This window comes from Apteryx rowi, unplaced genomic scaffold, assembly GCF_003343035.1.
Source record: "Apteryx rowi isolate R43461 unplaced genomic scaffold, aptRow1 scaffold_80, whole genome shotgun sequence".
NCBI classification, from domain to species: Eukaryota; Metazoa; Chordata; class Aves; order Apterygiformes; family Apterygidae; genus Apteryx; species Apteryx rowi.
In genome coordinates this window covers 1001541-1015694 of record NW_020451094.1, presented here as the reverse complement: position 1 = coordinate 1015694, position 14154 = coordinate 1001541, and the positions used below count along the sequence as shown (strand labels likewise).

Genomic DNA, 14154 nt, shown 5'->3' with positions numbered 1-14154 from the left:
ACTTCTCTATATTATCCTGCTTTGGGAGAGCAGAATGTGAAACAACAAATTCAAGCAATGTCCATGTATATGGGGCTAAGAGAGGAATGTTTATATAAATGAATCCTCGAATAGACAGACAAGAGGAAGGTGTTATTGCCTAGTAGTTCAGATTTGCAGAAAATGGCCTTCCTTGCACAAAAATTGCAAAGAAAATGAAAAAGTGACTTTTTAGGGGTTACTTCACCCCCAAACCAGAAACATTTCCATTAGAAAATCTCCCCGATCGCCTCCAGGGGCCTCAGACTTTGTGTCACCACTGCAGAACACCCACCCTGGCACCTGCACCCGGCCCTGTGCATCCTCCTCTCTGCTTTTGGGGGAGCAGCAGTGCCTCAGGGGAGATAAAGCGCACTTCAGCAGTCCAGCCTAAACATAACGATGGCATGAGGCAAAGGAACATCAACTCCCAGGTAGTGATTTGTCTACACAAAACGTTTTCAGAGTTTCAGTGAAAAGGTGGACATTTTCTAAAGCCACAACTGTAAAAAAAAGCATTTAGTCAAAAGCAGTTTCTCATATTAACTAACAGTTTTGATGGTGAATGTCAGCTGTAGGTGGATGTGAAGCTGCCTGAATGGCCATCTTGACTCTTGCAGCAGTCAAAGGCTGAGCCCTACAGCTAGCCTGCCAGGGGAAAAAAATCTAATAGTTCCCTTACAATTTTGAGAGCACTGATAAGATGAAGTGTTAAAAGTAGTGAATTCTGAGCTCAGAAGTATATTAAACCTTTATTTGGATGCATTTCTGGCTGAGAAGAAAAGATTTGACAATATTAAATTATAGATCTATGTCAGTTTTTCTACAAGCGTAAGGGACAAAGATGCAGAAATGAGTTGGTTGCTTTTTTCTCTTATGCTCAAGTACCCTCGGCTTCAGAGCAGATGGCTGGGAGAACAAGGCCACACAAAAATACACCAAGATTTTAAGAAAAAAGGCAACTAAAAGTTAATCTTTGAATGCAGGAATGCAAACAGCCTTTTTTCCAAAAGCACCAGGCACCTATCAACTCACACAAAGCCCAAGGAATACTGCAAAGTATACAACATTTGTAACTCCTGCTCTTGGAGAAGGAACCCATCCAAGGGTCTGCCCGGAGTTGTAAAGCAAGCCAGATGGCTGTCTGGAAGTTACTGTCCTAAAAACCCACTCTGAAAGGCTCAGTAAAACACTCTAATAGCGTTTCAGGTAGAGCTGCTCTAAAATACTGCCCCTGGCTATGGTATTTAATAGGTTCTCTGTCAGCCAGGAACTCGCTATGTCCCCAGGATACTGCCCATGTGGAGGATGACATTTGTTACTGTGGCTCACCACCAGCTAGAGAGTCTTGACTTCAGAAATTCCATAAACAACTTTGTGGTCCCAGGTACCATCAAATCCCCACCCATCAGCCTCCAACCTTCTCACGTTCAAAGGATAAAGGCAGTGCTGGGACCTGCGATCTTACAGAGCTTGCATATCTGCACATTAGGAATGTCTACTGGCATTCCTAGTCTTTGTCCATGTTTTATGTGTTTTACTTGTGAAAACTAAGTACTACACTTATTTCTTAAAAATGCACTAAAACATTTACAATGGCTACAAAACATGTTCTCTCATAGGAATGGGCTTTTTTACAGTTTATTGTTAAATAAAGCTCATCTAAAATTTATTGGAGTATAATTTTTCAGCTGCATTTACTGCCTGTTTTCATTGACTTGGTTGGTATCCAACATCTTGGCAAATAATATGAGTAAAATATTAACGCTGGTTATTGATTACATCTTAACAGATTCTGTCACCTGAGCAAACATTCTGCATTTCTGCAAAGGAGAGGAAAACTGCATCTTTTGGGAAGCAAGAAAAACTTTCACCCACGCTTACTTCAAAACGCAGAGTTCTGTGCACAACACAGAAGACAGCACTCTAGTTTTTAATGTTTCTCTTTTCCCTGAGGAGCTGAAGCTTTTCAGAATATATGAGCCCCATGAAAAATGTCAGGCTGGATAATTTATTTTCGGTTACAGTTTTTGTGTGTTTTTGAAATCGGTTTGCTGATTTAGCAACTGGTACATAGAATCCCTCTCTCACACACTTCAGCACTCTTTCAGTAATCTGCACAGCAAGTTGCATCTGCAAACAAAGAATAAATACTTAACTTTTTCATTCCCTGGTATCCTGCAAACTTAACACCAACTATTCAAGCTTGACCAACTTGTCAGAAGTGAGCAAGATTCTTTCAAAAACCTCCTGGCTCTGATTATCTACAGTAACTTTCCATGGGCTTTTACAAGCCAGACTTAAACCAGGCTAACGACAGGCCTGAGGTCTAATGAAAAAGACATCTCTGCTCAACTCAGGACAAATGTCAGGTTCTGCTGTTAAGAAGGGAAATGATGCATGGAGAGGACATCTTATCCTCCGACCAACGCAGGAGAGCACTTGCCTTCCAGAAACAATTGCCTAGATCTCCACTGTATTCTCTATGTGCACTTCCCAAAAGTAAGCAACCTCGGATCTCCTGCTGGGAATATTGATGAACAAGTGACACACAAACCATTGTAACCAAATATATAAGCAAAAAGTGAATGCAAACAGTAGGATCTCACTCCCTACTGAATAACAGAGAACCATGCTTTCAAATAACCTAAATCTGCAGTTCCACCAATAGCAAATTTAATCTGGCATTTAACTAAGAAAGAACTACACATAAAATCCATTAGCCCTGTCCCTCTTTGTCATCCTCCTGTCCATGGCCTCCATTGCTCCCTTTGATGGATGTTTCTGTTCATCTCGCTGGGTTTCCACCCCCACACCCAGACATCTGGGCCCAGCCAACCATGCATTTCCAAAAGCTGCTCTTGTGGCCTTGATGGTTCTTCAATTTCTTTTTGCATCAAAAGCTCCACTGACAGCTGCTCAGTGCTCCAGATGGAGGGTTTCAGACACAAAGTGGAACACAGAGATGCAGGGGGAAGGGGAAGGGGAAGGGGAAAGGGGAAAGAGAAGGAGGAAATGAGGTTATATAAGGAAATATGCTAATACGCTTTGAAATTCAAACTAGCTTCTTCCTCCTGCCCAATGAAATGCATCACCAGACCATTCCCCACTGCTCCACCACTTCCTGCACCCCAGATAGCTTGGATAATTAACTGCTCACTATACTAATATCTTCAGAATATCAGCAGAAAGCCATGAGAACTAGAATAAACAGCAGAAATAGCAAAGATGAAATGGGAACAGTTTGCTTAAAAAAAAAAAAAAAAAAAGCAGCTCTTGACAAACCTTTAGAGAGTTCTCTAGCGAGAGCTCAGCTGCAGCTTTGCCCCAAGCCCTGTACTTGAGGCAGCAGAAACACAACCCAGCCTGGCACCAGTGATGGTAGAGGGAACACAGCACACCACGCCTTCAGTCCAAGGCCCATGGGCGCTACCCACCATTCTCACGAGGTAGAACAAAAATGAGCCTTTGTAAGATACTTCACTCACACACATACATACACTGGACGTGCCTTTATTTTCATGCAAGGTAGATCTGATTCTAAAATACTGAGGTCCTCACAACACAGCACAGTCACTAAGTGCTGGCAACGCCTACTAGGGAGCTACCTGGTTTTCTGTCCTTCACAGCTCTCATCCCCCCTCTTCCGATTCATTATAGAAATAGAAAAATATTGGCAATGCAACTATTTGAGTAGATAAAATTCAACACAACCTTGGTAAAAAACAAACAAAAAACACCCCCAAAACAAAAGCAACACCAGAAAGATGGAGGACTATGTTTCAGCATCAGCCTCTGGAACAGCTTTCCTGCTTCAAATAATGAAGTGCACCAAAAACCATTCAGTCTTTTATAAGTGTAAGATCCTTTAGAAAAAAAAATCTCCTTTTCTATTTTTTTTAAGGCTTTACAAGGTCTTAAGCAGTGTGCTGTGATGAGGTGGCAGCAGCATAAAGTTCTGAGTGAACCAGAGGACTACATCAGATGGAGTGAAATCCTGTTTGCTTTTTTAATCCCTTCCATCCCCACTTGATCAGGCATCCCAGGTGATTTCTACTGCCAGCACTGACCATACTCAGTTCCTCTCCTGTAACTCCCCTCTCCCCTACCTGCGTGAAAAACAAGAGATCATGGGCCCATATAGATTCAGCCCTTCCTCAACACCATAAGAATCACATGGGAATCTCTTCTGCTTCTCTTCTGAAACTCCCATCTCTATCAAGGCTGGACATGCAACAGTTTGGGGAGGCTGGGAGTTGCAGCATCCTCATGAATCCAGAAGCAGGGACTGTAACGGAGACACTGAATTCAGCTACAGCTCTTTAAGTACCAGAATATCACCAGTGAGCAGGAACTGAATACATAATTTTTCCCCTTCAGAAGACCATAGTATCAGTGATACTGGTTTAGGGCAGATGGCTGAGCTCTCTGCACTTTCTCTCCTGCTGTCTGTACTGCCAAGACACTCACTCCCCCGAAGAAAGCATAAGAGATCACAAAATATCTCTTTCACAGCTTGAGAAGGTTCTCAAATCCGAAGTACTTTAGGGAAACAAGAGACTTTTGGCTGGTACCTCCACCTTCAACGCACATCCCTTACTAAAACATTCTTTACATACTTTAAAAATAATATAAGGAAAAAAAAAAGTAATTTTGAAAAAAACCAGGAATGTGGGAAGAGATATGGAAAGTTGTTCATGAACTACCAAAACCAGACAGCAGTCAACAACTATGGCTCTTTGCATCAAACATTGCCTGATCAGAAACAAAGGCAAAATCAAAGAAAAACATGCAGGCTGCAATGCACTATTCCTCTCATTAAGTAGTTCTGACATAGAGCAGGACTGTAACCTCTTAAATCTCACAACTCTCAATGCTCGAGCACAACACAACCAAGCACACAACCACAGCTGTCAATACTGCTGCAGAGGGCTCCAGCTTAACGTGAAGGGAGCATGTTCAAGCTCAGATTAATGGCTCTGCTCTTTCTGGGCCATGCTTCAGAGACTGACGTATGAGCCCACCCAACATATCACCATTTGTTTTTAAATGCTAGTGAAGACAGAGAATCCCCAGTTACAACATCCTATGCTTTGACAAGAGCTCAGTAGGGCACGAGCATTTATGTGACTAAAACTAAAGCTATCATCATTTGAAGTCAAATACTCTCTGCATTCCAGGCTGGGGTTGCTGAATGTTTAACACAGTCTGAAATCAAAACCTCTCTCAAATAGAGTAAATAATAAATGAAATACTTGGAAAAGAAAAACAAACAAACAACAAGTTCTCTTGGAACTAGATATCTTCTTTTACACTTAATGTTTCTGAGTAGGGAAAAATTTTTAAAGCTTAACCATTTCATTCAACTTTTTGATCATTTACAAATCCCCCAAATGTCACCAAAGAATAAGTATTTGCCCCACACTGAATGGAAAAGAACACCAAAAAAAAAAAAAAAAAAAAAGGAAAGAAAGCCCAGTATTCAGATCACACCTCTGCCAATACAGATATGTCATATGCTTCCTCTCCTCCAAAATACTGAACACATTACTGCCTATAAATGGATATCAGTAAAAATGTCACATTAATCAGGATTGCACAAATCACCTGACTCCCACGGCAACATTTAGTTGTCTTCTAGTCAATGTCCCTAAAATGGGAAATGATTTCAGGGTCATTCCAGCACACAGTCAAAGAACTCCAGTGTGATAACCCTCTACTCCAGCGCAAGGAGCCCTAATACAGTTAAGTGTTCCTTGTTCAGAAATCCTTTCACACATTCAGTCACCACCACTTCCCCTCCCTGTGCTTTTTCCAGTTCAACTTTTTTTTTTTTGAGTTAGGACAGGGAACAGAACTGTATATAACATTCCAGGTACAGAAAAGGATATTTTCAGCTTTGTTTTCTTCTGCTTTCCTAACAGTTCTTAGGATTCAATTCGCTATTTTTGACCACTGACATTTCCATAGAACTACTGTTAAAACCCAAGAGCTCGTTCCCATGCCATGACAATTAGTTCATGAAAAACATGTATGTAAAATTAGGATTCCCCCTTCAAATGCATTTTCTTAGGTTTATCTCCATGCAATTTTATCTGCTCTTTTACCACTTAGCTACTTAGCACCACGAAGGCCCTCAACAATCCTTTGCTGTTGTGCTGTACATTTACTATCAGTGATGTAGTCTCATCTGTCAGCTTGGGCATCTCACTATGCAGCTACCCTTCTCCAGACTAGCTATACAGATGTTGAACAGCACAGGCGTGTGAGGCTCCACTGGTGACCATCACCTACTCACCAAAATGATCACAAACACCTGCTCTTTGCTCCCTACTTCCTGATCTGTTGTTTGCTCTAGGGAAAAAGGAAAGACAGCCACGTTGGCAGTTTATTTTTGCTGAGAATCTTTTCAGGGACTTTATCAAATGTCATTTGTAAATCAAGTAAACCACGTCAATCCAACCTCCCTTGAAGGAACCAGTGAGCATGTGGGCAAAGAGCTCCAACAGATTTTTAAATCATGATTCCTCTTCGGAAAAAACTGTGCTGTCTCTTCCGCAACATACCACATTTAATCATGTGTCCTCAGTTCTGTTCTTCGGAATAGTTTCTACTCAATTGCCTAGTACAGGCAACAGGCCTACTGGTAACAACAGAAATAATTACTCTGTGGATTATCATGTTTTTTGTGAAGTACAAGGTAGCAGGCACAAGAGCTATAACAAGCTGTTCTATCCTTCATATGGGCATACTTGTGAGAGTCAAGATAATTTCCAGGTGTCTCAGTATCCCAAGATACAAAGTTAGAGACAATGACCGCTTTAGCTACTACCATATCTTCTCTTTGCTTGACTAAAGAGAGAATACAGAAGGAAAGATTTGATAAGCTTATTTCTCTAGGGAAGAGATTGGAGGGGGTAGAACCATACAATTTAGAGAAGAGTCTGCATTCATAAAGCATTCTGACTGTGGGGAAAAAGACCGACTACTGGCACAAAGCATCACATAAGCAGCACTACTGATAGAAGTAAGGGTTGATATAAAAAGGATTGATGGAGAGTCATCTGACCTCCGGCATTCCAAAAAATGCTGTCATGTAGTATTATAAAATGATTCTGTTCTGTGGGGTGTAGAAGAAAAGGCACTTGTGATAAACCACCCTTTTAACAACACACTAAGATGCACTCCATTTGTTTCCCACGGTTACACACTCAGTGACATTCACTGAATTTCAGAAACATTGGAACTTGACCAGTCATCATTCAAATCTAAACAATGCATCTATTTCAATGCACAATGAAGATTTCCTTGGTTATTATTTTTGGATTTCATTCCCTGATTTACGCATAAAAAGTTACCTTATTATTATTATTTAATATTAGGCATAATATTTAACAGCACTTATACTGCTATATATAAAAGGAGTCAGAGCATATCTTGCTTTAGAAATCATTCATTGGAAAATTTATTTTTAGAATTCAAAATATCATTTGCTCTGCTATGTTCATGCCAGTTTTCCCATAAGAGCAACCAAATCAGACCATACTAAAGTCCTGTCTAGGCCAGTATCCCATTGCTGACAGTGACCAACAGCAAGTGCCTAGAGAAGAGTACAAGACCAAGGCAAATACACTGAGATACTTCCTCAGAATAGTCCCCCAGCCTGCAATGATTTGTACCCCTGCAACTTCCTAAGCTTATAATTCATATCTGTATATTTAATAGTTTTTGATGGATTTCTTCTTCCAAGAATTTGTCCAACAGATTTTGAACCCATGTAAACTGTTTACACCCATAGTGTCCTCTGCGAAGAAGTTCTGCATACTTTGTGAAGCAGCAGCTCCTTTTGCCTGTCTGAAGCCTATTCCAGCTCATTCCTTATTCTTACGTAGGGAGAGAGAGTAATCAGCTGTTCTCCACATACTTTTTCCATGCCAGACCCTTCAGAACTCTTGGGCAAATGCCTCCTGATCTGACAACCTGCTATTGTTCATTTGTTCAACTGAACTATAATCCTATCTATCAACACTTCAATCTAAGAGACACCCAAAAATTCTCCCAAAATAACATAGACACAAAATGTTGGTGCAGAGATCTTTTTGTTACTGCTCTGTGTGCCCCAACTGCTCCTTTCACCTCTCGATCATCCACTGGTTCCACAGACTCTCTGGTACTCTTCTCTCCCCTAGAGGCATGAAAAAACTACTAGTTTTTATGCCTGCAACTTCATCAGATCTTCTCCTCATGCCAGATTCACCTTCTACATCTACATCAACAGCTCCTTTACTATCCCCCGCTGCCCTCTCCAGCTCTTTCCCTGTATCTCCCCAACATCAGTGAATGCCACATACACTTCTTTCACAGCACCTGCTTTTCCTCAGTCAGCCTCCATCTCACACATCTTGCACTCAGTCCCTTCTCTCACTTTGCAGGTTTCAGCTCCCTTCTTATGCCTTCCCCCCTCAGTCATTTCAAAGACTACTCACTCAGTGAAAGGTGACAAGCTCTGGCCTCTCTCTTCCTCTTTTTCCTGTGAATACTCCTATTTTTTCTCACTATAAGCATTACTGACACCTCCAACCTGCTGCCTCTGTCTCTTCCAGGGGCTGCCATGATTTCCTCCTCCTCTTTGCTCTCTGCTGCAACCCCTATCTTTTGATGCCTTCTTTCCTTCCAAAAGTAGGAGCACTTACTGTGTTTCTGAATGCTGCCTCTCTGGGACAGATGCCTACTTTGTGTTTGAAACAGCACCTGGCATGCTCTGGGCATAAACAGACAAGTAATTGTAGATTGACATCAAGACTGCAGCAAGGCTGATACAGAACAGCAATAGTGAGGCTGCCCTAGGATGGGCTGTAGCAACACAACTGAGAAATACAGAATCTGAAAAGGCTCTTGTGATCAAGAAAGCCACCCAAAATCTTACCTTCTCATACCACGCAGACTTACGATGAGTTACAAGCTCCTGCAGTTGGTCATGGACAGTCATTAGATCTCTGGATAATCTGTCAATTTTCCCCGTAAGACTGCCAGCCCAGTGGCAGCAGGAGTCCACCTTTGATAGCGTGCTTTTCTTTGTATGAGCATCCTGGGACTTGCACATACTTCCCTCTTCAGACATGTTATCTAACACAGTTTCCTAAAGGAAAAATAATAAAAGTTACTAACTTTTTAGCATGAGTGAAAATGGATTTCCCCTTTTCCCCCCTTATCCTCCCAGTAATTTGTAACTATGAATGCACTGCTGTCATCTCAGGATACAGTTGCTCCACAATTTCAAAGTTATTTTAACAGATAACATCTTCACTTAACTCTAATGTATTTCTAAGCTAACAAAAACATATGTTGCTAACCTACCTTATTTTAGGAAGCACTGCATACTGTGAGCTACTCTCCACTGCTTTTACTAAAGTATGAGTGACATTCATGAGACACAGAGAGCATCTGCAGAGGCTCTAGATATGCCCCTTCCATTCACTCTCTGAGGCTGGATGCGCTTTTATGGCTTTTTGTAACAAAGCGATGACCAGCACAGAGATATGYGCTTAAGCTGTTCAGGAGAACCCCATCTGGTATGTGGACAAAGTGAGTTATAACACCCACAGGACAACTCGTGTCCATGTAAAACTCTACAAAATGAGGAACTCCTAGAGAGTCCCAGTACTGCTGGGCAGTAGCTCCGTCAGCTCTGTTTGAACCTGGATCATGCAACTGGTTCTGTAATTAATTCTGCAGCTGCTTTCTGAGATAGCAACAGTTATCTGAAATACTCAAAAAAACAAACAAACAAAAAAATAAGTTCAGAATCCTCAGTCSTTGAAAAACATGTACCTACGCACTGTGGTGCAACAGAGTATGAAGAAACACACTGTTTTCAAGCCAGGACAGCATAACTAAAGCACTCAGACCCCCTCCCCTCACTCACATAGTATTAAATGTTTTTTTCCATTTTGATAAGAAAATTTGCAGAAGACATCAAATAAGAGAGGTGGCAATCTCTTCTAAGAACATGGCTAGAAATCAAAATTATCTTTATAAATTGGAGAAATGATCTGAAAGCAGTAAGAAGAAATTCAGCAGAGTTGTGCAGCAAGGTCTACACATGGGTGAAGAAAAATCAAATGCATAATTACTGGCTCAGCAGCAACACTGCTGGAAGGGATGTCAGAAAACCAGACAGAAGTCACCAATGTGATACTGTTAAAAAAACCTCAAGTACCATTTTAGGAAGTATAAACTCAAGTCTGTGCAACAGAAGAGAGCTGATTGTAACACTGAAGTACAGGTGAGGCACCTGAAGTTAAACACAAGACAAACTGGACAGAAGATCCCATATGGGAGCAGCAACAACCATCAGAAGTTTGAAGGATGACCTACCTATAAGGGGACACTAAAAGAACCACTTTTGTTTAGCTTAAAAACAAGGACTGGGAAGGCAGTGACATGCTAACAGGCCTTGCTGATATAAAAGGTTGCTTTAAAGAGGATGGGAATCAATTTTTCTCTCTCTCTCTCTTTTCTCTGCAGGTAGGTTAAAAACTGACTTAAGTAACAGCAAGGGGCTTTAAGGCTGATTATGAGGAAAAACTTTTTAAGGTAGCTGAACAGCAAAAGACACGCTATAAAATCTCCTTTCTCAGACAGCGTCAGCATTGCAAACTGTCACAAATCACTGCTTGAGACAAGCAGCTTGGTGCTGACCACAGGAATGGCTTGTGATGATGCGGACATGTTCTGGACACACACAGTCCAACAGACTGCACGGAAACAACAGTGCCTGGCGTGGATAAAAGAGACTCGCTCCCGTGTTCGTCCTGTCCAGGTGCAAAGGATGGGAGGGCAGTACAGAAGGGACAGAAAAAAGCCACAGCCAGGTCTGGAGACAAGGAGAAGAGAATAAATAAAATAGCAATATACTTTCATTACATAATTAAGAGAGTTTCTTAGTTCTTGGAGAGATATCAAAATTATATAGAGTTGTTTTTTTTTTAATTTGAAATTCATTAAGTGAGAGAATCTTAAAGTAATATTTTGTTAATTTATTAGAATTACTGCACTCACTCCGGTTGCTGTAGTTATGTCAAACTCTGGCCCAAGGCAATTGGTTTGTCTTCCTTTAAATGTTACATTTAAGAGCCAATATACTTGCCCTTTTAAGTCAGGGACTTGTGCCACAGCCTGTCACTGAAAGCAGCAGTTGAATGCCTCCTTCAGAAATAAAGGGGTGGTAATGAAGTCCCTTGCTGGTTTCATGGAGTCGCTTTCATCCTCCTTTTGCAGTTTGCTTCTCTGCATCTGGTGTAGCATATGCGACTGTGCAGAAGAAAGGGGTTGGCTGAACAGTGAAGAACATGGAGAAAGAAAATAGGGAAAAATGGGGGAAAGCAGGAGGAAAGGGGGTCAGGACAGCAACGGGGAACATATCCCTGTACCCCGACACAGGGATAAGATAAGCATAAGGCAGAGGCACACACTTCCACATGCATTAGAAGTTGTTTTTTCCTCACCATTTTCGCAAAAAGAAAGCAGACTAAAACATAATTGAAACTTTCACAAAATCCTATTAATGGGGACTGATCATGAATTCTTGGTGGCTGAAATTATTTATGCTCTCCTGAGGTTGACAACAGTGCATTAACTTAAAAGCAAATTGGTCCACTTCCCAAAATGAGGAGGTGAGGAGGAGGCGGTGCTTTCAAGAGCAATGGACCATGCAGCCTCCTACTTCTTTTGATATAAGATACAGCAAGTTGAAGGTAGCAGTCTTAGTTGTAGCAGTAAGTACCTTTAAGGCTACAAAGTAAAACCCAGTCCTCCTTTTTCAATTTTATCTCAGAATTTCTGAAGTTCTCTATTCCTGGTCTTCATTTGAAGTTAAAACCCTTACGTTTCTGAAAATGGATTAAAATCTTTCTTTTCTGGTACTTAAAAAATTATTCAATATGTTTTGATAACATAACTGAAAATAATCAATCTCAGACTTTAAAGTTGGTAAGGAAATATCATTAATAGCAAATTTTAGAAAACTAGCTAGTATCTATATTTAGTAGTAATGTCTGCTTTATCAAATCTGAAAAGTTGCTTTTAAAAATAATAACGTTAAAATCATCTGACAACCTAGAACTAAGAAAGTATGGAAGAAAATTCTCTTGACAGCTTGCTGCACTTGGGAAAAAAAATGAACTGAGCATGCAAAGATGTAGAGATCACCAAGGAGCTGTTTTCCTACAGACTCGTACAAGCTCAGCTGCTGAATCAGGCAAAGAGAAGTCTGAAAGACTTACCGATTTCAGATCATTAGCTGGTGGATCCCTAGCAAGATTGAGGAGCCCAGTGTGGCATTAAGTCTTTTACATCTTCCATTTGCAAATGCTGAAGGATGCATTACTAGTTTGTGGGAAAGTCCTTCTGATTTTTTTTTTTAAAGATTATTAATACTCTTTTAATACTCTATTAATACCAAAGTTCATCAGCACCCGAGCCAGACGCGAGGTTTCCCCAGAGTTTGTAAAGGCACAGATAAATCATGGGAGAGGCAAAGGAAAAGGGAACACTTTTCCAAAAAGTAACTGCAAGTGAGCTTGTAAACTGAGGGCCATTGAACAGATTATTTAAAGGTCAGGAAAAAAAAAAAAAAAGATTCGTAGAAATATAATTCCAAATAACACATACTCTTATTAAAGCTCTTTTCAAACACTCAAAAATCAGAAAACAGCAAGACTCAGACTGCTTTTCTAAGAGGATATGTGACAAAATTCTGTGGAAGAAATGTGATAATACACCTATCATCCTTTCAACCTGGGCCTCTCCCATTTAAATATTTATAGCAGAATGCCAAGTCAATACTTTATTCAATCCAGTTTTAGGTAACAGGTTAACAAATACTTTGTTGAATGGCTCTTGCAGGAACAACTGCTCATACTCAAGTGTTCTTCCTATTCTTTCCTATTACAGATAATGCTTTAGAAAGCAACTTTGCAGCAAAGCAATTTAAACCCTAATGAAGTAATCTCTTTCACTTATTATTAAATCTGCTTCCTTCTCAGAATTTTTCCCACTTATATTTGTGAAAGCCAATCTAGTAAACCTTTACTATTCCTATTTTAAGATATGCCACGCTTGTGAGATGCATTAATTTTCCCTGTTGTTTCACCTTCATTAATTTGTCTAGTTCCTCATTCTGCGATTCTTTAAACTTAACCCCCAGACAGTGCTCTCTCTTACAAACCTCATGCTCATCACTGTGAATGCAGCACCTCGTGATTCACTGGTCCCAAGAATCCCGTTTCATCTGCTGTCACGCATCTTGTTCTGACCGCAGCCGAGGTAGGATTTGGTCCCCAGCCTCCTGGCAGACGGTCCTCCCGGCTCCCTGTCCCGGCTCCCTGCCTCACTCACACCAGGGCAACTGCTCAGCCGAGCGCTCAGTAGTGGCTCAGTCAAAACAAACTGGGTTAAGGAAAGTGCTTACCTTTAAAGTGTTTCAGCAAACCCTAATCATTCTGGGTTAAATGAGCTCAGGAGCTACTGCCAGCAAATCTGAGAGGACAAAACTCTACCATTCTGGACAGGCAGGGATGACACCTGCAGGCAGACTGGTAATCCCTTCGCCCAGAACAGGATACACAACTGCTGCCTTCAGTTCTTACAATCATATGAAGTAGATCAAGTTAGCATCCCTATTTATGAATGACAACGTTTTCCTTTACGAATAATATCAGGTATCCCTGTTGCATTAGGACCGTCCGTGTACATCAACTTCTTTCATGTCTAAAATTATATTTTATAGTACTGAAGAAGGTGGCTCTCTATCCATGCTGACTCTGCAGGTTTGCTGAAGAATCACCTTATGCTTCTTTCTGGCAAATAGGAACTTGTTCTCTGCCACCGCAGTATTCCCACAAGATGCATTTCTTTGCCAGAATAGAGTAAAAGAAACTGTCTGAAGCAAGGACTGGGGAAACATTGATGGAATGAAGGTATTAACTCAGACCATGGCCTGAGTGATCTTCTGGCCGCTATTTGCTCACAACATAATTCCACATTAAAGACTACCAACTCAGCCACGATAGAAAGGTAGGCAGCATCTGAGCCAAAAGGTTAGCTGGTGGCTATGTCAGGAAAAGTCAGAAAACT

The 14154-nt window shown here is 40.9% G+C and overlaps 1 protein-coding gene across 7 annotated transcripts in view; it reads right to left on the bottom strand.

Moving 5' to 3' along the window:
• TEDC1 (tubulin epsilon and delta complex 1) overlaps positions 1-14154 on the bottom strand; it is an 83704-nt gene that overhangs the window by 19332 nt on the left and 50218 nt on the right. For 6 of the 7 annotated variants that reach the window (XR_003257342.1, XM_026089186.1, XM_026089187.1 and 3 more), the window contains one exon: positions 8945-9157. Coding sequence is in view for 6 of the 7 variants with exons in the window: in XM_026089186.1 (XP_025944971.1) it covers positions 8945-9157 (213 nt within the window). In the remaining variant the exon portion in view is untranslated. Of the gene's footprint in view, positions 1-1020; positions 2934-8944; positions 9158-14154 lie in introns of those variants that run through there. The other variant, XM_026089183.1, reaches the window with a different exon arrangement.